Genomic DNA, 22659 nt, shown 5'->3' with positions numbered 1-22659 from the left:
CGGGCAGGAGGCCCCCACCCCCCCCACTGTCTTCCAGCAAAGCCTGGAGGCCAGCGCACCCCGACCCACCCTGCTCCCGGGGCAGCCAGCCCCCACGTCTCAGCAGGGGCCAGCTCTCCTGCTGAGAGAGCTGCGCAGACCTCCCTGTGTCTAGTGGTGCACCCGACCGCGACCCGTCACTGCCTGTGCCCTCCCTCCGGTGCTCCCCCCTCGCCCCGGGTTAGTCACGTGTAACCACACGTCCCCTGCTCCCAGCCGGCCAGCCTCATCTGTCACACCACCCGTCCCAAAGGGGCACCCAGAGGGCCCAATGTGGAGTCCCCAGGCCTGTGCCCTGAGTCACCTGAGGTTCACACGGCTCTGTGAGGTGTCACTCAGCTCAGGGGGCTTCCTTCCTGGAGGGGATGGCATTTACTTAGGGAGGGCAAGGCCGGACATTCAGCCTGGGGCACCAGCTGGCGGAGGGAGGGTAGGGTCAGGTAGGTCATTCTCGGGGACGTAGGGACTGTCACATGGAAGGACACAGGTCCACTCCAGGGCCGCACCCCACTGGCAGGCAACAAGTCCAGGATGGTGCGTCCCACTCTGCCCTGCGTGACGGCCCCTTCTGAGCAGCCCTACTGAGGGCGGATCGTTCTCCCTCTTGCCTGGACACAGGCAGGATGGCAGCGGGGGCCTGGCCCCACGACAGAGACGGCATCCCTTGCTTTCCGGACAGCCAGGTGCTGCCATGTGACCAAGTCTGGCCAAGGCGACACGAGCAGTGTGTGTGTGTGTCTTCCCTTCCCAAGAGGGGTTCCTGGAAAGGCCCTTCACAGAAAACGGGGGCCCACCCCACCCCGTCCTTCCTTCTCCAGACCCTGTGATGGCTGGAGCCCCAGCAGCCAACTTGGGCCAAGAGATAGCCTGGGGAATGGAGGCCCCATGCACGGGTGTGGGGAAAAGATGAGGCCCCCATGGCACCGCGGGTGGCTTCTCACCAGCCTGGGGCACTCCCCTCGGGAATTTTGATGACAGCAGCACACATAAATCCTCGAGTCTACAAGCCAGGGCCACCTGGGAGTTTTCCGTTCTGTGCGGCCAGTTCTAACTGTGACACATCGTCTCTGTGACGTCCGTCCAACCCCGGTCCTGAGGCCACGGCCCTGCAGTGATGCTCCCTGGGCCCCGCCACCCCTCGGCCATCCCATGGGCCAGCCCGGGGGGATGGGCAACGGTGCCCCTCGGTCCCATGCTCTGCCAGCAGCCCCCGTGGCCCCACGCCACCTACCCTGCTGGGCCCTCCCTGCCCTGGCCCTTCTGGAGAGAGACCCCCCAGGCCACAAGCCACTGTGGCCACACCATCGCTCCGTGACCTTGGGAGGCCCCTCGGCCTGGGCACGACCGCCTGCGGCGCTCCTCTCTGTCCCTCTCCTCTGCCTCTATGCCCTCTTATCAGGGTCCCGCTCTCCTCGCCTGTGTGCCCTGGGCCACACGGCCCAGCTGCACAACCGCCCCCCCCCCCCCAAATGGCACAGAGATGCCGGGCTCCCTGCCCGTCTGACGGAGTCCTCCCAGCCCGTCCTTTCTGGCCGGCCCCCAGGCCTGCAGCATGCAGGTGCGACGGCGCGCCGCCCTCTCCCCTCTGGGCCAGGAGCCCCTTTGCGGGTCCGTCACCTCAGCCCGGCTCCGAGCGGCCTGTGGGCCCGCTCTCCCGCCAGCCAGAAACACAGGGGCTTGCCCTTCAGGGAACTCACGCGGAGGTGGGAAAAGATGGCACATAGACATTCAGGCTGAGTTGTTTCACAAAATCCCTCCCCTCCCCCAGCGCACCCCTCGTTTTCTAACGGCCTCAGAGCGAACAGAAAGGTCTCTGACGTAAAAACACAGGACAGAGGCATAGTGATAAAACCGTGCGGTGTTTATGAACAGGCGAGTGGGCCGGATAGAAGAGAGTTCCGTCCATGGCGTCGATTAAGAGAAAGGCGGTGTCTACATCTGCAGAAAAAATATGTTTAATTTTCAACAGAAAAATTATGACACAAGGCATCAGGGAAGCATGTCCTGCCTATACATGGGGAGCGAGTACTCGCTGGAAACTGTCCCTGAATAAGCCCAGATGTGGAACTTACTAGACCAATACTGTAAATCAGTTATTATCAATACGTTCAAAGGACTAAAGGAAGACATGTATAAAGAATGAAAATGAGAATGGAGTTTCACCAAATACAGACTACTGGTAAAAAGACAGAAATTATACAAAAGAGCCAAATAGAAATTCTGGACTTGGAAAGTATACGTGAAAAGAAGAATTCATTAGAGCAACCAAACATTCGCTTTTCACTGGCAAAACAATCTGTGACCCTTAAGGCAGAAACAGGTTTGTCCTGAGCAGAAGAAAGCATGAAGAGAAGTGAACGGGGCCTCAGGGCCCAGAGAGCCGTCATCAGCCGCTGCCATACACATAATGGGAGCTGGATGACAGGAGCGAGAAAGAGGCGGCAGAGGTGATGGCCCCACACCTCCCCAATTTGACAGAAAACCACCTCTAAATGCAAGAAGCTCAACAAATATCAAGGACGATACAAACAAAAGACACAGTTAAACTGCCAAAAGTCAAAGACGAGGAGTCCCTTGGAAGCAGCCAGGAGGAGCCCCAACCTGTTGGCACACAGGCTTCTAGAAGATGAACGCTGACTTCTCGTGAGAAACCATGGATGCCAGAAGGCAGGGAGATGACACACTCAAAGTGTTAGAAGAGAAAGGCTATTACCAAGATTTCAAAATCCAGCAAAGCCATTCTTCAAAAGCAAAAAAGAAAGCATTGCAGATAAACAAAAATGGGGAGAATTCATTGCTAGCAGATCTCTCCTACAGGAAATACTGCAGGGAGTCTTCAGACCAAAGTGAAAGACACTAGTCAAATCCACAAGAAGAAACAGAGAGTTCTGGTAAAGGCAATTTCACAGCCAAGTAGCAGCCAGAATAAATGTATGTATTTATGCGTTTGTAAATGCTTTCTTTTCCTATCCGATTCAAAAGAGCTGCATAAAGTGATAATCACAAAACTATGTTGATGGGCTCACAATCTATAAAGATGTAATTTGTATGACAAAAAGATGGCACAAAGGAGCTGGGAGGAACAGACCTATATTAGAGCAAACGCTCCTGAAATTAAGTTGGTATTAATCCAAACTAGACCGTATTCAGTTGTTCACTGGAACTTCCAGAGCAACCGCTACAAAACTCCCTCAAAAACAAAACCAAACACCCAGTGAAAGACACAGGGGAATTAAGTGAACATCCATCCAACGTACAAGAAAAGGGCAATGGGGAAAAGAGAAAAAAAGACGTGTATAAAAGCTGAAAAATGAGGCGCGCCCAGGTGGCTTAGTCGGTTAAGCGTCCGACTTTCGCTTAGGTCATGATCTCGCGGTTCGTGGGTTCGAGCCCCACGTCGGGCTCTGTGCTGACTGCCAGCTCGGAGCCTGGAGCCTGTTTCAGAGTCTGTGACTCTCTCTCTCTCTGACCCTCCCCTGCTCATGCTGTCTCTCTCTCTCTCTGCTAGAAATAAATAAAACATTTAAAAAAAAAATTAAAGCTGAAAAATGAGAGATGTAAATCTTTCTTTATCGTAATTAAAGGTAAATGGAATAAATATTGCACTGCAAGTGGCAGAGATTGGCAGAACAAATGAAAAGCCACAATCAGCTACATGCCACCTATGAGGAGTAGAATCAGATACGATGAAAGTAAAAGGAGGGAAGATGTAGCGTGCAAACAACCAGAAGATGTGCTGGTATCACACTCAAGAGACTTGAAGACAAAAGCTGTTACTAAGACAGAGAAGGCCATGTTACAAAAGGTCAATCTATTGGGAAGAAATAACAGCATAAACATATATGCACTTAACAACAGAGCCCCAAAACACATGAAGCAAAACGGACAGAAATGAAAGGAGAAACAGACAGTTCAACAATAATGGTTGAGACAGCAATACCCCACTTTCAACAGAGGGTACAACTGGGCTGAAGATCAACAAGGAAGGAGAAGACAAGACCAACACTAGGAACCAACTCAACCTAACATATCCCTGTACAATTCCAACAACACACCAGTTTCTCGTGCACGTGGAACATTCTCCAGGATAGCACGTATATAAAATAAGTTCTAAATTCTAAGGGACTGAAATCACACATAACATGTTCTTTGGCTACATGGAATGAAATCAGAAATCAAATAACAGAAAAAATTTGGGAAATTAACAAGTATGTGGAAATGAAACCAACTCCTAAAAAAAAATCATAAGAAAAATTAGAAAATACTTGGAGATAAAGATGAAACACAACATACCAATACTTACATGATGAAGCTATAGCAGGGCTTACATGAAAATTTCCAGATGTAAACAGCTACATGAAAAAGCAGCTAGACCTCAAATCAATAAACTAATCATCTGTCTTAAGAAATTAGAAATAGAGAAAACTCAACCCAAAGCAACCCGAAATAAATAATAAAGATTAGAGTAGAAATTAATGGAACAATGAAAAATAAGAGAAAATTTTTTTAAAAGTTGGGTTTTAAATAGGTAGTAAAATCGATAAGCCTTTAGCTAGACTGACAAGAAAATTTTAAAGACAGAGAGGATATTCAATTTTCTAAAATCAGGAATGAAAGAAGAGATGCTACCACCAACCTTACAGAAATAATAAGGATTACAAAGGAATACTATGAACAACTGAGATCAACAAGTTACAATGAAAAACCTACATGAAATGGACACATTCCTAAAAATACAGAAACTACTAAAACCAGGGCGCCTGGGTGGCTCAGTTGGTTAAGCGTCTGACTTCAGCTCAGGTCATGATCTCACAGTCCATGAGTCTGAGTCCCTCGTCAGGCCCTATGTTGACAGTTCAGAGCCTGGACCTGCTTTGGATTCTGTGTCTCCTTCTGTCTCTGCCCCTCCTCTGCTCATGCTCATGCTCTGTCTCTCTCTCTCAAAAATAAACATTAAAAAGAAGAAGAAGAAGAAGAAACTACCAAAACTGACTCAAGAACAGAAAATCTAAACAAAGCTATAATAAATGAAAAGCGAAAGTTAATTAAGACCAAAACAAAACAAAACAAACAAAAAAACCACCTCACAAGGAAAAGCCCAGGACCAAATGACTTTACTGGTGAATTCTACCAAATGCTTAAAGAATTAACCCAAACCTTTCATAAACTGTTGCAAAAAAACATAAGAGGAAGGAACGCTTCCCAACTCAACCTATGAGGAGGCCAGTCGTACTCTGGTATGAAAGCCAAAGACAACACAAGAAGAAAAACACACACTAATATCTCTTATGAATACAGACACGAAAATCCTCAACAAAGTACTAGCACACTAGGTCAATGGAATCACATAATATTAGCCAACCAAATGCAGTAATACATAAAAAGAAGTATCGTGACCAAGTGGGATAGAAAGCCAAGTGGTTCAACATACAAAACGCATCTAATGTAATAAATCATACCAACAGAATAAAGGACAAAAACCACGTCATCCTTTCAGGAGAGAGAGATGGACATCTGACAGAATTCAACATTCTTTCAAGACAAAAACACTCAACAAAGTAGAATTAGAAGGTAACTGTCTCAGCCTGGCAAAAGGCATCTACAGAAGCCCACAGTCCACACGGCACCATGGGATGAGACTGACGATTTTCTCCCCAGCACCAGGAACAAGATGATGACGTCCACTCTCACCACTGCTATTCGACACTGTACAGGTGGGTTCGAATTTGCCAAAGCAGTTAGGCAAAAGAAAGAGAGAGAGGCATCCAAACTGGAAAGGAAGCATTCCATTTGCAGATGATATGATTGTGTGCAGAGAAAATCCTAAGAAATCCACACACATGTGCAAATCTATTAGAATTAACTGAGTTGGGCAACGTTTCAGGCTACAAGACCATAACAAAAATCAGTTGCATTTCTATAAATCATAAAGAACCCAAAAAGTGAAATTCAGAAAAACAGCTACATTTACAAAAGCATCAAAAAGAGGAAAATAGGGGCACCTGGGTGGCTTAGTCGGTTAAGCGTCCGACTTTCGCTTAGGTCATGATCTCGCGGTTCATGGGTTTGAGCCCCGCATCGGGCTCTGTGCTGACTGCCAGCTCGGAGCCTGGAGCCTGTTTCAGTCTGTGACTCCCTCTCTCTCTGACCCTGCCCTGCTCACGCTGTCTCTCTCTCTCTCTCTCCTAGAAATAAATAAAAACATTTAAAAAAATAATAAAAAATAAATAAAAAGAGGAAAATACTTAAGAATACATTTAACAAAATAAGTGCCAAACGTGTACACTGAAAACGACAAAACACTGCTGAGACCAGCAAAGAGCCAAACAGCTCGGGAGACAATACCTGAGCTGCACGACCTGGTGGTCAGAGGACAGTACTTTCCACGGTGATCCCTACGTGCAACAAAGTCTCTACCAAATTCTCAGCTGCCTCTTATTTTATTTTTTTAATGTTTTTTTTTTTAATTTATTTCTGAGAGGGAGAGAGAGAGAGACAGCATGAGCAGGGGAGGGTCAGAAAGAGGAGGAGACACAGAATCTGAAGCAGTTCCGGGATCTGAGCTGTCAGCACAGAGTCCGACGCGGGGCCCGAACCCACAAACCATGGGATCATGACCTGAGCCGAAGTCAAACGCTTAACCGACTGAGCCACCCAGGCGCCCCTCTTTTTTTTTTTTCTTGGCAGGAATTAACAAGTCGATCCTAAAATTCATTTGAAAACGCAAGGGACCCAGAACAGCCAAAACAATCTTGAAAAAGAGCAAAGCTGGAGGACTCACTTTGAGATTTCAAAACTTACCACAAAGCTACATTAATCAAGATACTGCAGCACTGGCAGAGGATATCCAGGTCAGCAGAACAGAACTGAGAATCCAGAAATAAACGTGTACAGTTATGACCAACTGATGATCAGCAAAGGTGTTAAGGTAATTCAGTGGGTTGGAAAGATTCATCTTTTCAACAGATGGAGCTGGAGTACCTAGAACCCACACACAAAAGGATGAAGTTGGGCCCCTACCTCAAACCGTATACAAAACTAACCCAAAACAAAACCAACCTGAATTTAAGAGCTAACACGATAAGGGCACTTAGAAGAAAACACAGGGGTAAATCATAACCTTGAATCAGGCTGTGCTGCCTAGAGAGGCCACCAGAAGCACGAGAAACAAAAGAAAAAACAGATCTTGGACGTCATCAAAAGTAACAACTTAATGCTTTTCAGGGCGCTTCTGAGGAGGCGAAGACAGAATGGGAGAAAATATCTGCATGGAATATGTGGGTCTAGTACCCAGAAAACTCTAACAATCCAGTTGAAAATGGGCAAAGGATCTGAATAGATATTTCTAGGGCCAATAAACACATGAAAAGATATCACTAGGCATTAGGAAAATACACATTAAAATACAAATCACGACACCTCCTCACACCAATTACAGACAGACAATAACAAGTGTGGACAAGTGTGGGCACGAAATCGGACCCTCACACACGGGGGTCGGAACGCAAGTAAAATGGTTCGGCAGCTTTGATGAAACAGTTGAACGGTTCCTCCGAAAGTCAGACACGGAGGCGCCCGTGCCCAGCAGTTCCACCTCTAGGCACAAACCCGAAGGAAGGGACAATACGCGTCCACACAAAAACCTGTACACAAACGTTCAGTAAGCATTGCTCCGAACGGCCGAGCGGTGTGGACCGACCCCAGTGTCTGTGATGGACAGATAAGCAGGGTGGGGTGTCCTCACTGGGCCACACACAGGGATGGAGTTCCGGCATATTCTACCGCACAGAACAAGCCTAGAGACTCTGGCCTGAGGGAACAAAGACGAACACGAGGGGCATTCACGAGAAACGTCCCACAGACACATCCAGAGAGGCCAGTGTGCGGCTGCGGGCAGGGACGGGTTTCTTCTGCGGGACGGAGAGTTCTGGACCTGGGTGGCGTGGGTCGCACAACACTGTCCGCGCACTGAATGCCATGAAGTTGTACGTGTTGTAAGGTGAACGCCTGGAATGTGGCTTCTCTCTCAACGAAGCGGTCTTCTAAACAGGCGGGCGAGGGGGCCGCGGGAGCTAACGCAGAACTGTCACCACAGCGCCGTGTGCGCTAGAAACACAAAGTGCGACGCTGTGGGCAGTTCGCGTCCCATGCTGGTCTCGGACACAGCGTGTACATACACATGTGGGGTTTCCTGGGAAAAGGCCCAGAGAACGGGGGCTGGGGGTCACACGTGGGCCGTCGGCTCTGAGCCGCGTCACGAGAGGTACAGGCTTTGCAGGATGGCCCACTGAGACGCAGCGGCCCGCGTCACCTCCAGGCTCCCGGGGACCACAGCCCCAGTCTGGCCCTCTAATTCAGTGCATAGTTAAACTGGTTTGCAAACTTCTCATGCTTCTTCTGGTCCATCTGATTCATGGCTGTGACGACCCTCTGCACGGCTGCCCTGTGGGGAGAGCAGAGCGGGGCGTGATCGGGGCGTCTGGCTGGGGCTCCGGGCTCCGACCGCGGGCTGGCTGGGAGGAGGCGCTGGCCCCAGGTGGCTGACACACTCCAACCACCCAGGCTCCCTGCAGCTCAGAAACAGCCCTCCCCAGGGGCACCCGGGGGGCTCAGTCGGTTAAGTGTCCGACTTCAGCTCAGGTCATGATCTCAGTCTGTGGGTTCAAGCCCCACATTGGGCTCTGTGCTGACAGCTCAGAGCCTGGAGCCTGTTTCAGATTCTGTCTCCCTCTCTCTCTGACCCTCCCCTGATCGCTCTCTGTCTCTGTCTCTCAAAATAAAATAAAGACAAAAAAAAAAAATTAAAAACAAAACAGACACCCCCCCCCCCCCACCGCAGAGAGCCTGGTGTTGACCTGGCACTAACCCTGTGGGCTCCCTGAGCCCCGAGAGCAGCACCTAGGACCCCAACTCCTGCCAGCGCCAGGCTGCACCCCAGGGCCACGTGCCAGACCCAGACCCCGCCCAGCCACCAGCACAGCACCCAGGGCGGGGCCACGGGAGAACCATGCCAGACGTGTGCCACAGGGCCGCAGATGGGCCCCTGTCCCACCAGCCTCAGAAGCAGCTCCCCTGCCCACAGTCACTACGTGGACGCCCCTGAGCACTGACTGCAGCCCTTCCGGTCAGCTGGGCAAGGAAGAGACACAGGGGGCTCTGGACTGGCAACCCCACTGGGGCCTCCATCCATTGCTGGGACACAAGTGTNCCTTAGGGCGACCGGCTCCGGGCCCTGCTCCTGACTGGCCTGCCCACGTCCCCGCTGGTAGGAGTTCCTGTCCCACCCAGGGGCCCGGCGGTCACAGGGGAAACGTGTGGTAGACAGGAGTCGGGGGCCCCAGGCTTTCCCAGAGTCTTGCAGTCCAGTCACCCCCCAGCACCCCCAAACCCAGAGGGTGGGGGGCAGGGAAGCCGCTCAAAGCTCTTACTTAGCAAACACCTTCTTTGCGATGCGTGCGCGGGAAGTGTCGGCCTGCTGCTTCAGGTCGGTGAGGCCACCGCGCCGCCGCCTCCTTCCTCTGCCTCTCCCGCTGGACCCACATGAGCCAAGGTCTACGCCCGTGGCGGCCTCCACGTCTCTCATAAACTCGGGGTCTTGCCAGTCTGCAGAGAAACCGAGACTTAGGAGAAGTCCCAACCCCAACCAAGCGCCCACCGCCGTGTGCGCCCACAGAGGCCACAAGGGCTGGCACAGGGCCCGGAAGCCTCTCCACGGACCCCTCAGGCGGGAGGGCAGCTGAGGCTGGGGGCTGGGGCAGTGCCGGCTGCGGGCTCCTTCCCGGGAGGCCCCAGGCTGGCCCGAGCCCCGCCAGGGCTGGCAGGCCCGTCTTCGTGCAGGCAGAACTTTCTCTTTAATGGGTCCGAAGAGAACGGGGGGCGGGCTTCGGCAACGCCGGGGTCGGCTCACCCAGACAGCTCTGCGTTTCCTCCACGTGCCTTCTGCCAGGCCCAGGCCCAGGCCCCACGGGCAGCGGCGGACAGGGTCCCACGGAGCCCGGCCTCACCAGGCCCGAGCTGCGCGCGGCCAGGCCAGTGCGCTCGCCCGCCAGGACCGGGGACAGCCATCATGTCCTCCAGTGGGGGGGCTCCTGGCCTCTGAGGCGGTGCAAGGGCCCGTCCGGCCAGGCCATAGCAGGAAGGCGATCCCGGGCAGAGGCAGGACGGCACAGTGCCCCTCCCGTGCCCAGACCTGGCAGAAGGGCGCCAGGCACCCCCACAGTGGCGGCGCCCACAGAGCCCCCAGGGAACCCCTGGGGCTGGGTCAGAGGGCGGGCTGTGCGCCCCAGACAGACAGATGGCCAGGCCTCCCCAAGTGGATTTTTTGAAGTGAAGAAATACAGGGCCGCACGATTCAGATTCGGGAACGATTAATCCGAGATTAAGGAAAACTGTCTAAACAGTTTATCTCTTGTAATAAGAAGGCACCACAGTTTAGGAGCCCAGTGAATGGAGCAATTGTTTAAACACAACGGGAAAATGCGGGCGCCCGGCAGAGACGGAATGAGCATCTCAGTAAAATGAAGGACCAATTTAAAAGCCTTTGAAGAAAATCAATAGACGCCCGGGCCGCGCGGCCTTCCTGTGCGCTGACGGGCCCTGGAGCTCGGCGCGCATTGTCGCCAAGGTTAGCGCCAGGGAAAAGAAAATTGCCCCGCGTGCGAGGGAGGCGGGGATCAATACTGTAGTTAGTAAAGCGATGCTATTTCACATCTGACTGGCCGGCGCCGGCCCGCGGCCGCAGCCCCGATACCTGGTGTTAACAAGCCACCGAGGGCTGCAGAACCAGATAGTCTCAGGGCTGACACAAAAAACAGGCACTTAATTTGCTGGTGAGCGTGAGCCACCGGGGAAGGCCTCGCCCTGCGGATTAGCAGGTCAGGGGCCCCTCCCTGCCGCCGTCTGCTGCCCCGGGTGTCAGCCTGAAACCTGACGTTTGTCGAAGGGAGAGACTGCACTAATGACGGCAAACTCTGGGCGCCTGCCCTGCATCGGGGCTCCGGGTCTGCGACGTGGCTTCCTCAGGACAGCGAGAGCCCGAGGCTGCCAGGGCCCCCAGTCCCTGACCCGGGCTGGGCAAACCAGAGAAACAGGCATGGATCAGGGGCCCACGTGCTGCCCAGTGACGGCCACTTCCAGTGACACACCCTGGCCCTGCTCTTCAGGGGCCCTGGGAAGCCAGGCGGCAGCCAGCAGGCGGCGCATGCCCGGCACGGGGGGTGACAAGGTCCCTGGGTTGTCCCGGAAACAGTGCTTACGGGGCCCAAGTCCACTGTTCTGAACCCAGCCTATGGGCCGGGAGCCCGGAGGAGCCTCTGTGGAGACGCAGCTCCCGAGGCCTGACAGCTGGGGCCGTGGGACCCACTCGCCTCCCCAGACACTCCAGACGCACGTTGTCTGCACGTGCCCGCAGCTCACCCTGCTGCAGAGAGTGCTTGTGAGCCAGCCAGCACAAGGTCCGCAGAGGGGACATGGGCACGGGGACACGGGCACAGGGACAGGTGGGCGCGGGGACAGGTGGGCGCGGGGACACGGGCACAGGGACAGGTGGGCGCGGGGACATGTGGGCACGGGGACACGGGTACAGGGACACGTGGGCGTGGGGACAGGTGGGCGCGGGGACACGGGCACAGGGACACGGGCACAGGGACACGCGGGCACTGGGACAGGTGGGCGCGGGGACACGGGCACAGGGACACGCGGGCACGGGGACAGGTGGGCGCGGGGAAACGGGCACAGGGACACGCGGGCACGGGGACAGGGACACGNGGGGACACGGGCACAGGGACAGGTGGGCGCGGGGACATGTGGGCACGGGGACACGGGTACAGGGACACGTGGGCGTGGGGACAGGTGGGCGCGGGGACACGGGCACAGGGACACGGGCACAGGGACACGCGGGCACTGGGACAGGTGGGCGCGGGGACACGGGCACAGGGACACGCGGGCACGGGGACAGGTGGGCGCGGGGACACGGGCACAGGGACACGCGGGCACGGGGACAGGGGCGCGGGGACACAGGGACAGGGACACATGGGCACGTGTGTCTGGCAGGAAGCAAGCTGCTCTCCTCTCGGGATCCCGGGCTTCAGACAATTAACTCTTCTTGCCTCCATCCTTCATCTCCTTAAAAATGTGACTCTGAACCCAAAAGCCGCACAACTGACCAAGAACACGGCGCTCTCCGGCCGACTGCGCCCACGTGTCCCGGTGGCAGCCGCAAGAAAGCACCACCCCGCATGTCGCTGCTTCCCTGCCGCAAGTTACACCCTCGCTGGAGGCAGCAGGTGGCTACACTGACCCCACGGGGAGGGTCCCGGCCCTCCCCACACGGCCCTCAGACCCACCTGGGCGCCCGGCCTGCTGCTGCTGCTGCTGCTGCCTCTGCTCCCAGGCCCTGTCCTCTGGGCGAAGGGGCCGCCCTGTGTCGTCTCTCGGGACGATCTTCCCGTGGAAAGGACACTGTGGCAAAGAAGAGCGGTTCTGATGGCGGGTAGAGCTGCCCCTTCGTTTGCAAGCCCCAAAAAGGAGGAGCCCTCAGGGTACATCTGTGAAGGCGGGGGGTGGGGGCATGGGGGTGGTTAGTGGCCAAGCAGGGAGGCCGGGGCCCATGGTCCGGAGACTGCCGACTGCCCAGGGGGCTCAGTACGGAGTGGGCTCAGGAGACGTGGCCTTAAGCAAGTGCAGGGCACCCCAGGTCCCGGCCCCAGGCACGACTCCCTGCTGAGCGACGCAGGACAGCCACCAGCAAGCTCTCCCCGGGACGGCAGCGGAGGCGGGGGCCCGGTGCTGCCTCCGGCCTTGCCCCGGCCTCACCTTCAGCCGGTCCTGGCGCTCACAGAGCCGGCCGTCGGGCCTCGGGGCCCGGCACCGGTGCTGCACGGGCTCAAACTTCCCCGCGAAGGTGATGTAGCGACTCTGCAGCGCCTCTGAGGCGTCGGCGCTCTCCACTTCTGCGTCCACCTCGCTGGGCTTCCAGAAGCGGTGCTCGGACTCACGCCTGCAATACCAGACTCTCAGCGCTGCTGCAGGGAGGCCGCCAGACAGTGCGGCCAGCAAGGCCTGGGCCGGGCAGCCAGAGGAAGGCACGGCGCAGAGGCTCCGGGACCCGATCACAGGTGCCTCAACCCGAAGGCCAGCGGCCCAGCAGAGCAGAGACCTCACGGGCGATCCCTGCCCGGCAGCAGCGGCGTGGGGACTCTCCTGGGGGACGTGTGGATGTGACCGTGCCGCTTCCTGCCTGTGGCCCCACAGAAGGAAAGTGGAGCCGGCACAGCCAGGGGGCAGCTTCCCAGAAACTCCCGGCAGAGCCCCAGGCCTAGCCTGTGTGGGTCGGAGTCAGAGCTCCAGGCCGGGGGTGGGGTGGCCGGGACAAGGGGCACAAGAGGTCAGGAAGGACCCGTGGCCCATCCCTCACGCCAGGGGTGACGCCAGACCACGCGGGGGGGCCAGCAATGGGCACTTGAGACAGAGTGCAGACACCCACTGCGCACGGCTCTATGGCCTCCGCGTACCCGTGCCCCCTGGAGCCTGTGCGTGGTGGCCATCCCCACGCCCTCCCGGCACCCATAGGGACCGCAGGGCCAGGGAGCCAGAGCCCCGGCAGGGCCAGGCAGACGGTGGGCACCTGCGGGCACCACGCACATGCTCACTCACTTGAGAATCTTGCCCACCGGCGGCTGCTCCTGGCCCCAGTAGCACAGGTCTACCCCAAAGGGCACGACAGGAGCCCGGGCCCGCTCTGCAGCCAGCTTCCCAGCCTCCTCTGGTCCCACAGGTGCCCTGGAGAGGCCACGAGAACAGGACACACTGACTGGGCACACCTGGGGCCGACCACAGCCCTCCGGCTCTCCATCGGGTCCTCCACTCCCCCCAGGCACAGACGCACTCGGGCCTGGGCTCCAGGGTGGGCGCCGGGGCCTGGGGGGACCCCAGCGTCAGGCCCCAGCTGTCCCTGGGGAGCTGGTCTGGGCAGACGCAGGGCAGCCGGAGGTCACCTGGGGCTCGGGGGCAGGGGCCAGCGTCGGTGCGGCGCGTGCAGCTGGGCGGCAGCACAGGTGGGGTCCTGTGCCTCCTCATCCCGCCGCGTCCTCTTCCGGGCCTGCGAGCCCCGTGCGGGAGGGCCTGTCTCCAGCCCTGGAACAGACAGGTGTCGTCCCCACCCCAGTTCCCGTGGCCCCGGACACACCCCCAGGGCCGCCGTGCCCCGTGTCACGGTGACAGCACGCCAGTGACCGACGTGTTGGCGCCGAACCCTCCAACCGCCCACCGCCGCGGTCCACGGGGCGCCCGCTCTGCCGGCAGCCAGGTGAGGCCCCCGCGCTGGCGCCTCCCANCCGCCGGGCCGCCCGCCTCCGCAGGCCGGCGTCCACCCCCAGGCCCCGGGGCAGGGTGGAAGCGGGCTCCCCAGCGTTCCGGGCCCGCTCCGGCCTCTGCCGCCCTCTCCGCTGGGTGCGGAGGCCACACTCCCCGGTCACCGTGCAAGCCGGCGTCCCAGGGCTGCGCAGGAGGCAGCGGGGCGTTCTGCCTCGAGGACAGCGCCCCTCCCCAAAGTCACTGTGGGAGCCCCGGGCCTGGGCTGAGCACTCCCCCTGCTGAGGGCCTGCGGGCGGAGCGCGGCTCACACCGGGAGGACGGCCAGCTGCCAGGAGGGAGGGAACGAGCTGGGAGGCGGCTCCCAGGCAGGGGCCGACAGGAGGAGCAGCCTGCACTGGCCTCAGGGGCTGAGGGCCGGGCCACGCGCGCGGGCGGCGGGCACCCCCAGGCAGCAGGCGGGCACGGAGCCGGCGTTCCCAGGAGGGGAGAGCAGACGCACCTCGTTACCGAAGCCCAGGAGGACGCGGAAATAACTGCAGGACGAGAAGCCCTTGAAAAAATAAGCAACCGTATTTTGCTGGAAAATGTGGGAAAAACCAAAAAGGCTGCAGGGCATCGAGAAGGAGAGGAGAAGCCTCAGCTGCTGGAGTCACAGCTCCAAGGACGTCAGGGACGGAAAGATCCAGAAAACTTCCGGAGGCGGGTGCTGGAGAGACCTAAGCTCCCCACGGACGTCAGCACTGTCACGACGACGGACGGCGCGTGCGAGGCCTCAGAGACTGACGGAGATACGCCCACACGAGGGGCCGCCTCGCGACGCCACACCCCTTCCAGGGGCACAGGAAGGTCTGCTTCGAAAACACTCTAGGAGGCAGCAGCCATTCGTCCTGGGAGCGGAGGGGAGGGGCCCCGGGCGGGGTGGGGAGAGCGGCTCCGTACAAGCCTCGGGGACCTCAGGGCTGGCCCGGGGAGTGGGGGTCAGGACAGACGTCCGTGGGCGGTGACAGGGGCGGTGCGCAGGCAGAGGACCACCCTCGGAAAAATTACCGTGCTCGCTATTTTGTTAATATTTAATAAATGCTTATCAAACTAGAAGAAGCGTCGTCCTAATAAAAGGTGGAAAAAAGGGAACCACAGAAGCCAGAGATCGAGCGCAGGTGCAGGTGGCGAAGCAGGAACAACTCCCGACACGGAGTCAAGTCAGCGCGGAGAGGCCGACTGGTGCGCCCGACGCACGCGGCCATCAGGGCGCGGCAAGGAGGGCGCGAGGAGGCCCCGCTCCGCGGGAGGCCCCGGGCTTGCGGGCCGCTGACAACCAGGCGCCCTGAGGGCCTTGTCGACCCTCACAGGACAGATCAAAAAGGCCAAACTCACGGACGCGTGGGACAGTGTGTCTGAGAAGCTCTTCCAGGCACGTGGCCCCCGGACAGAAGCAGCGTCCCCAGGCCACGTTCCTGGGGCACGGCGCTGTCAGGGTGTGCAGGGGCGCCTGGACGGCTCAGTCAGCTGAGCGTCCAACTTCGGCTCAGGTCATGATCTCGCGGTTCGTGGGTTCGAGCCCCGCGTCGGGCTCTGTGCCGACTGCCAGCTCGGAGCCTGGAGCCTGCTTCAGTCTGTGACTCCCTCTCTCTCAAAAATAAACATCTGAAAAAACTATAAAACTAGAGACCTATTAAAAAAAAGGTGAGGTGGGTCGGCCTGGATCAGTAGGTAGAGCATATGACTCGACCTCAGGGCTGTGAGTTCAAGCCTCATGTTGAACACAGAAATTACTTAAAAAAAAAAAAAATACATGCAAAGGGCAGCAGAGACCCCAGACATCAGAAACTGACACAGATATGAGGTATTTTGTGCAAATGCGTGCACACCCGTCTACACACACTTCTTGAGCACAGACTGGCAGTGTAGACGGTCCTGAACACACCACTCTGTGCTGCTCCCCCAACACACACGGACTCATGAATACTGACTTAGAGACAAAATCAGAAGGGAAGCGAAGGCACGGAGGACGGACACCAGGGAGCACCTCCTGGCCACTCTGCGAGGGAGCCAGGGCCTGGGGAAGGCGCCAGGAAGGGCCTCGTGGGCCAGCGCCACCGGGAGGGGCCGTGCCCGCCCAGGTGGCCGTGGGCTCTGCAGCAGGCTCAGCCGGACTCGACAGCCCCCTGCAGCTCCGTGGGCGTCAGCAGACAGGCCCCTTGCTGTGCAGTTTCTCGGCACACACGGCCGGTTTCTCAGGGGCCGTGGAGGCCACAGGCCCTTCACAGGGACACCTGCCCACACCTGCTCCACAAGACTGGCAAGCCCACCCGCTGCCCTTTCCTGGGCTCCCGTGGCTGAGAGCAGAGGACAGAGCTGCTCGGGCGGGACAGGCGTTCCCGGGCTGGGGACCCTGACCAGGCTCCATCACCACCACAATGCCCTAGACCAGCTCCCCAAAGCCCCCCAGCACCCCGACGCAGGATGTTGACAAGGTGTATCGCTAACGGCCACTGAGTGTGTCGCCGTCAGCCTGGCGAGCAAGCCACACGCATGCGCCCGATGGGAGGGGCAAGACTGATAAGTGGGCACTGTGGCATTTAGATGGATACAATCACAGCCCAAGGATCGATATGAGAATTCCTAAGAGTTACAAGAATGAAATATATTTTTCATTGATTTGTTGTTTTAAACCATTAAAAAGATGGGTAAGCGTGTTAAAGTGGAGTAAATACTCAGGGCACGAAAAAAAACACTACCACTTTCACATTGTTGTAGAAAATCAATCTCGCTGACATACTTTCAAAGTAAAACCCCAAAAAAGCAGGCGGCACCCTGCAGGCCCGGGAGCGCCCATGGGGGTTGGGGGGGAGAGGCCGCGGCCGCCCGCCTCCCAGGGGCGCCCGCCCAGCCCAGCCGCGGCTCCAGTACAGGACCTTGGCTCACATTTACTCCCAAGGCTGCTTTTAGAAAGAATCATAAAAATGCCCAAAGCCCCTTTTTTGTTTAAATTGCCCGAGTGGCACCCATTTGCCTGAAGCGCTAAGGCGGACAGGGCGGGAGAGATGAATCGATAGCAGGAAATGGAGAGGCTGCGGCTTCGCGCGGAGTTAGGCCGCCGAGCTTGACATTATTGATTTTACCTAGTTCAGCTGGCCTTGTAATTAAAATGTAAATTTGAGAAAGAGATTATGTCCTGACAGAAATGGTAGGATTAAGGGGAAGATAAAAGCCCCTCGGTGAAAATTCAGAGAAAGAAATGAGAAAGAAAAAGCACCGGCTTCCTCAGCCGTGTGGATTTAGACGAATCTACTGCAGGGCTCACCTGCGTTTAATTGAAGAAACAGTGACGGAATATGAAGTAGAGTTATGAACTGCCTGGCCCGGGCACTCTCCTGTCTGGGAACCTCCAGGGCCCTGGGGGCCCGCGAGGGCTCCTGGTGCGACTGGGGGTGGGGGCCGCCCGGGGACACAGCTGTCTCGGGGGTGCAGTCGACCCTGGGTCACGAGCACCCCCGCTCCCCAGCCCCAAGCTCCCCCGGACCCTCACTGGCCCCGGGACCCCAGGGCCTCGCCCCCAGGGCCCTGGTCCTTTGCTGGCCAGGCCCCGCACAGCCTGCGTGGGAAGGGACTCGCTTCAGCAAACCCAGACGGACAGCACCTGGCCCGGCCCGCGTCACACCAGTGTTACCGTCCAGGTGACAGACGGAATGTCGCAAGCCTTCCACAGAGAAGGGGGGGCCCGCTGGCCTCCCGAGGAAGCGGGTGTCACGTGACGGACACCGGGGAGGGTCACCAACTTAGCTGCTCCGGCAGGGCAAAGCCCGCAGCGCTCAGGGGAGGGGCCGCACACTCCAGGCCTGCGGACTTTTCTGGATCAGAGATACCTCAGTGGGAACAGCTTATCACCGGGGGGCCCGGGAGCTGGCCTGAGGGCTCAGGGCCGGGGCACAGTCCCGTCGCGTGTCCTGTGAGCGGCACCGGGGCACCCAGTCCCCTCCACACCCGTGGTCAGCAGGACTCCAGGGAGGGTGACCAGCTGGCCGGTGGGAGCGGCAGACCAAGGGCCAGCTCCTTGGGGGCAGGCCACAGCTGTGGTCCCCCCACGACTGGCCACCGAGCACCAGCACGGATCCTGTTATGTGGTTCCTCATGAGGGGACGGCGCCCTGTGGTGCTGGCAGGGAGCCACCAGGCTGCACTTCCTGGGAGCAACCTTGCTCCGCCACGCGGCAGCCACACGTCCGGACGGGGAGGAGGGAGGGGCACCCTGCCCCATGGGGACCGGGGAGGAGGCGGCAGCAGTCTCGCCGCCCGGGCCCCCTGCCCCAAGCAGGAATCGAGTCGCACACCCAAAACAGTGTGCACTGGGTGGGATCCGCGTGTGCTCGCTCTCCGTCCTGGGGGGTGCCCGCCCCCTCCCCGCACGCATGTGCCCCAGCAGGGACGCCCCTCGTGAGGAGCCAGCCTGTGCCCACAGAATGGACGGTGGGGCCTGCCCGACTTGGGGACAGCAGGAGCCCGGTGCGGGGCAGGCCTGGGCGTGAGGGGAGGGCAGCATGCTTTTCGGTGATGGATCTGCACTGTCACCAGGCAGCGCACACCAGGGCTGGCTCCCCTAATCGGGGGGCTTAGGACCCCAGACACAGGTCATGCCGGACCCCACCCAGCCGGCCGCGCTCACCACACTCGGGCCGCAGGTGGTCGGGCACGCAGGCTTCGTAGCCCTCCTTCTCCGGGACCTCTATGAAGTCGTCGTCGTCGTCGTCCCCGTCCGCTGGGGCTGCCATCTGCAGGGACACCCCCCAGACCCGCGTGTAAGAAGGGCCCGGAGGCTCCTCGCCCCGCCTCTGTGGAGACCTAGCTCCAGGCCTGACTCCCAAGCTCACGCCAGCTCCATGGCTCCTCCACTGGCTGGCCACCCGGGGTCCACGTCCAGCCACACGTAAAGCCAACCCACTACCTGGTTCCTTTGAAGTGTGTGAAAGCAGCACAGTTTCGAGGCCTCACGGAGAGGACGTGCTCCCAAGGCGCCGTGAGACACTTCTCAGCCGGCGAGAGGCAGGCCGCCCCCCGCTGCGGGCTGAGCCGAGGGTGGTGTCCAGCTCAAGCCAGGCCAGAGAGACAACGGCCGCTCTCAGGGCAGCCCCGGGGGCGGGGGGAGCTGCTGCAGTAGCCTGTCCTTAAGAATGACTCATGACAGAGTCCCCGCACCCCAGCCTGCGCGAAGGGGCTCCTCCTCTCCCAGGATGCCGGGATCCTGTGCCCCCCCTCCCGCCAGCTGCAGCACCAGGCCCAGGGGGAGCAGCAGCCCCTCGGCAGAGCAGGGGGCGGGGGAGGGAAGAGGGGGGGCTGCTGAGGCTGGCCCTGTGCAGTCCCCTCCTCACCCTGTTTTCAGGGACCCCCCCAGCCCTAGGGCAGGACGCGGGGGCGCAGGGGGTGGGGGAGAAGACCCCAGAAGGAAGGCGGCCAGCCCAGCCTAGAACACTTGGGGGCCACACCCTGCACCACCGCCACAGCCGATTTCAGTCCGAGCTCCGAGTGGAGGAGACTTCCAGAATGGAGCCCCCGTCACACGAATGCTGACTGCTGGGCCTCCGAAGGCCGGAAGCAGCAGCCTGGGAAGAACACCCCTGTGACACACGCCTTCACCGCTGAAACCTCTCTCAACCGCACACCTCGGGGCCCAGCAGAGGCCTGACCGGGGGAAAGAGAGCCTGGGTGACCCGCAGGGCAGGAGGCCGCGTGCTCGCCCCACACAGAGGCCANAGCCGGGCCTGGCGGCCCCAGCCCAGCCACACCTGCGGGCCCGGGACGCCCGTGCAGGAGCCAGCGCCCGGAGAGCATAATCAGATGCAAATGCACTTTGTTTAGGTACAACCCACGGCTGTGCATCTGGGAAGCACGGGAGGCATTAATCACTGGAAACTGTAATTTTTGTTATCAGTCTAACACTGATCAAAAGGGAAGCCTGTCTCCACCACTGACCTGTGAAACGTCCCAATTATGCTCTTTGGAAATGACAGGGGCACTTAACTCCCGAGCTGGGCAAATGACGACGATCAATCACGTTTGAATAACAATGAGCCGCGGACCTGAAAATTATTTTTGTATAGAATCTACCCAGGAATTTATGAAAGGTGGAAAGCAGCCCAAGGTTTTAGGGCATTACGGTTCCCGGCTAGTGCAGCGCGTATCAAACACTAAACAGAATTTATGTGTTTTAATTTTCTAAAAGGTAGATGTGGACTGGGTGCTACAATGCATAACACATACACCAGATTTTAAATATGGGGGTCATTTTCATAAAATATTATGCTTATTGCTCACACCCTTGAATTTCACCAGGGACTTTTATTAAATTTTCATTTCCTAAAAAGTATTTAGCTGCTCAGCTAACTATTAGGAATTATACCTTCTTTCTCCCCAGTTAAAGTTGTTCGTCCCTGCACAGAAGGACGGAGCCCTGGCTTTGTTCTCACGTGAGCGCTGACCAGGCCGCGCCGGGCGGCACATCCCTCCTGGGGGAGACACCGGGGGGCCATGGGGGGGCCTGTAGGGGCTGCCTCCTCTGGCTCCGCACAGCCAGGTCCCCGGGCAGAAGGCAGGGCCCCCACTCCAGCGTGCTGGTGGCGGGTGGCCCAGTCTAGCCAGTGACACAGAGCCAGACGAGGACTTGGCCGCCAACACCAAAGCCGGGCTCGAACGCTTCCACTTTCTCTGGGTTTGTGAATTCCCTCTGGCGTCTGAAACCCCCGGGGCGCAAAGTGACCCTGCCTGTCGGACCCTGAGCACATCAGGAAAGGGCAGTGACATCCAGTGTCCAGAGAAGGAGGGAGCTCCATGTCTAGAAGAGTCACCGCAGAGCGGGCACACCTGTGTGACCTGCCCAGGGGCCTCGCACAAGCGCCTGTTCGGAGAGCAGAACGCCGCCACCAGCCAGGCCAGGCAGCCCTCTCCGGGAGGTGGGCAAAGCGGCACGGCCTGGGGAGCCTGAGGCTGGCAGGAAGAAGCCCGTGGGAGCCAGTCCAGGAACGGGACCTCCCCTCAAAGTCAAAGGTTACAGACTGGTAAGAAACCAGCACTGAGTGAGGCAAGGGGAGACACTGGGGGCAGGAGGCGGAGTAGGGGCGCCCAACAGGAGGTCGCGGAAAGGGGGTCGTGCCCTAAGGAGGCATCTGGATGAAAGTGGGTGGCCCTCAAAACGGAGTCAGTGCCTAAGCTATTCGTTTGCCAGGAGCTGAGTTTCCCTGTTGCCATACACCCCACGAACACTCTTGAGAAACCAACCCTGGTGGCCCCCCTTCCCTAACGGGGAGTCCCCGGGCAGACGGACAGAGCCCTGGGGCCCCTGGGACACCTCCCGCACTGGGTCGCCCTGGGGGAGAGGCCAGACCCAAGGGACAGGGAGACGAACACCTCCCGGGCACGGCCTGCCTGCAGCCACGGGGAGGCGCAGAGGAGGGCCACGGGCCTGCCGTGGGTCTTACACAAATGGATTCGCACCCACAGTTAAAAGGATTTAGAAAAATGAGCCTCTGCAATCATAATTAAACAAGCAATAAAAGAGCTAAAATATACAATGCAATCAGCGTACAGCAGTGGGGGTATCGGGGTTACTGATTATTTGAGGAGGGACAGGAAGAGCGAGCTGCTCTGTGCGCGGTCTGCCCGCCAAACACGCGCCCGAGGTGCAGCCGGGACCGTTAAATAAATTTTGTGCGATCTAATTAACTTGGTGCGCAATCTCAATTACTTTTCACCCAAGAAATCACTTTTGTTCAGTTTTATGTGTGTCTGTTTCTCTTTTTAAAAAAAAAAATGATGTAAGGCCTCGTCAGACAAGTGAGCTCCAACCTGCATTTGTCTCTCAGCGGCTTGATGGCCATGCATTTAAAACCCCATTCTATCTTATAAACTAAAAATTAAACGTGCTCAGCTGTGATGGCCGTCATTGCATCTGCTATTTATATGCTAATGCCCTCCCTGGAAGGCCGTGCAAATTGCCCAGTGAGGCCGATATCTCATGCGCATCTCCAGCTGCTGGGGACGAGCTCAGGGCAGAGGACAGCGGGGTGTGGGGCAAGAGTGAGGACACGGGACCCTTGGCAACACGACCCGGGGCGCGGAGCACACGCTCCCCTCCTTGGTGAGGACAGAGCTGGTGCCGCTGTGCGTCACCACGGCCCCCTCTCTGGTCTGATCCAAACCCGTGGCAGGAATGAGGTTCTCAACAGGCCTCGCCATGGACACCGCGCCAGCACCGCGTGCTGCCTGCTGCTGGCACAAGAAACCACGCTGTGGGTCAAGACGCTGGGAGGTCTGTTGC

The 22659-nt window shown here is 58.1% G+C and overlaps 1 protein-coding gene across 2 annotated transcripts in view; it reads right to left on the bottom strand.

Moving 5' to 3' along the window:
* Positions 1-1978: 1978 nt before the first annotated feature.
* UVSSA (UV stimulated scaffold protein A) overlaps positions 1979-22659 on the bottom strand; it is a 30795-nt gene continuing 10114 nt past the window's right edge. For both annotated transcript variants that reach the window (XM_077750409.1, XM_077750408.1), the window contains 7 exons: positions 19015-19120; positions 14034-14172; positions 13693-13818; positions 12853-13036; positions 12384-12498; positions 9468-9642; positions 1979-8482 (listed from right to left, as the gene is read on the bottom strand). In XM_077750409.1, the coding sequence (XP_077606535.1) occupies positions 8389-8482; positions 9468-9642; positions 12384-12498; positions 12853-13036; positions 13693-13818; positions 14034-14172; positions 19015-19120 (939 nt within the window). In that variant the 3' untranslated portion in view covers positions 1979-8388. The remainder of the gene's footprint in view (positions 8483-9467; positions 9643-12383; positions 12499-12852; positions 13037-13692; positions 13819-14033; positions 14173-19014; positions 19121-22659) is intronic.

Source organism: Crocuta crocuta, unplaced genomic scaffold, assembly GCF_008692635.1.
Source record: "Crocuta crocuta isolate KB4526 unplaced genomic scaffold, BGI_CrCroc_1.0 scaffold179, whole genome shotgun sequence".
Taxonomy (NCBI): domain Eukaryota; kingdom Metazoa; phylum Chordata; class Mammalia; order Carnivora; family Hyaenidae; genus Crocuta; species Crocuta crocuta.
This window is presented reverse-complemented; position numbering and strand designations above follow the sequence as displayed.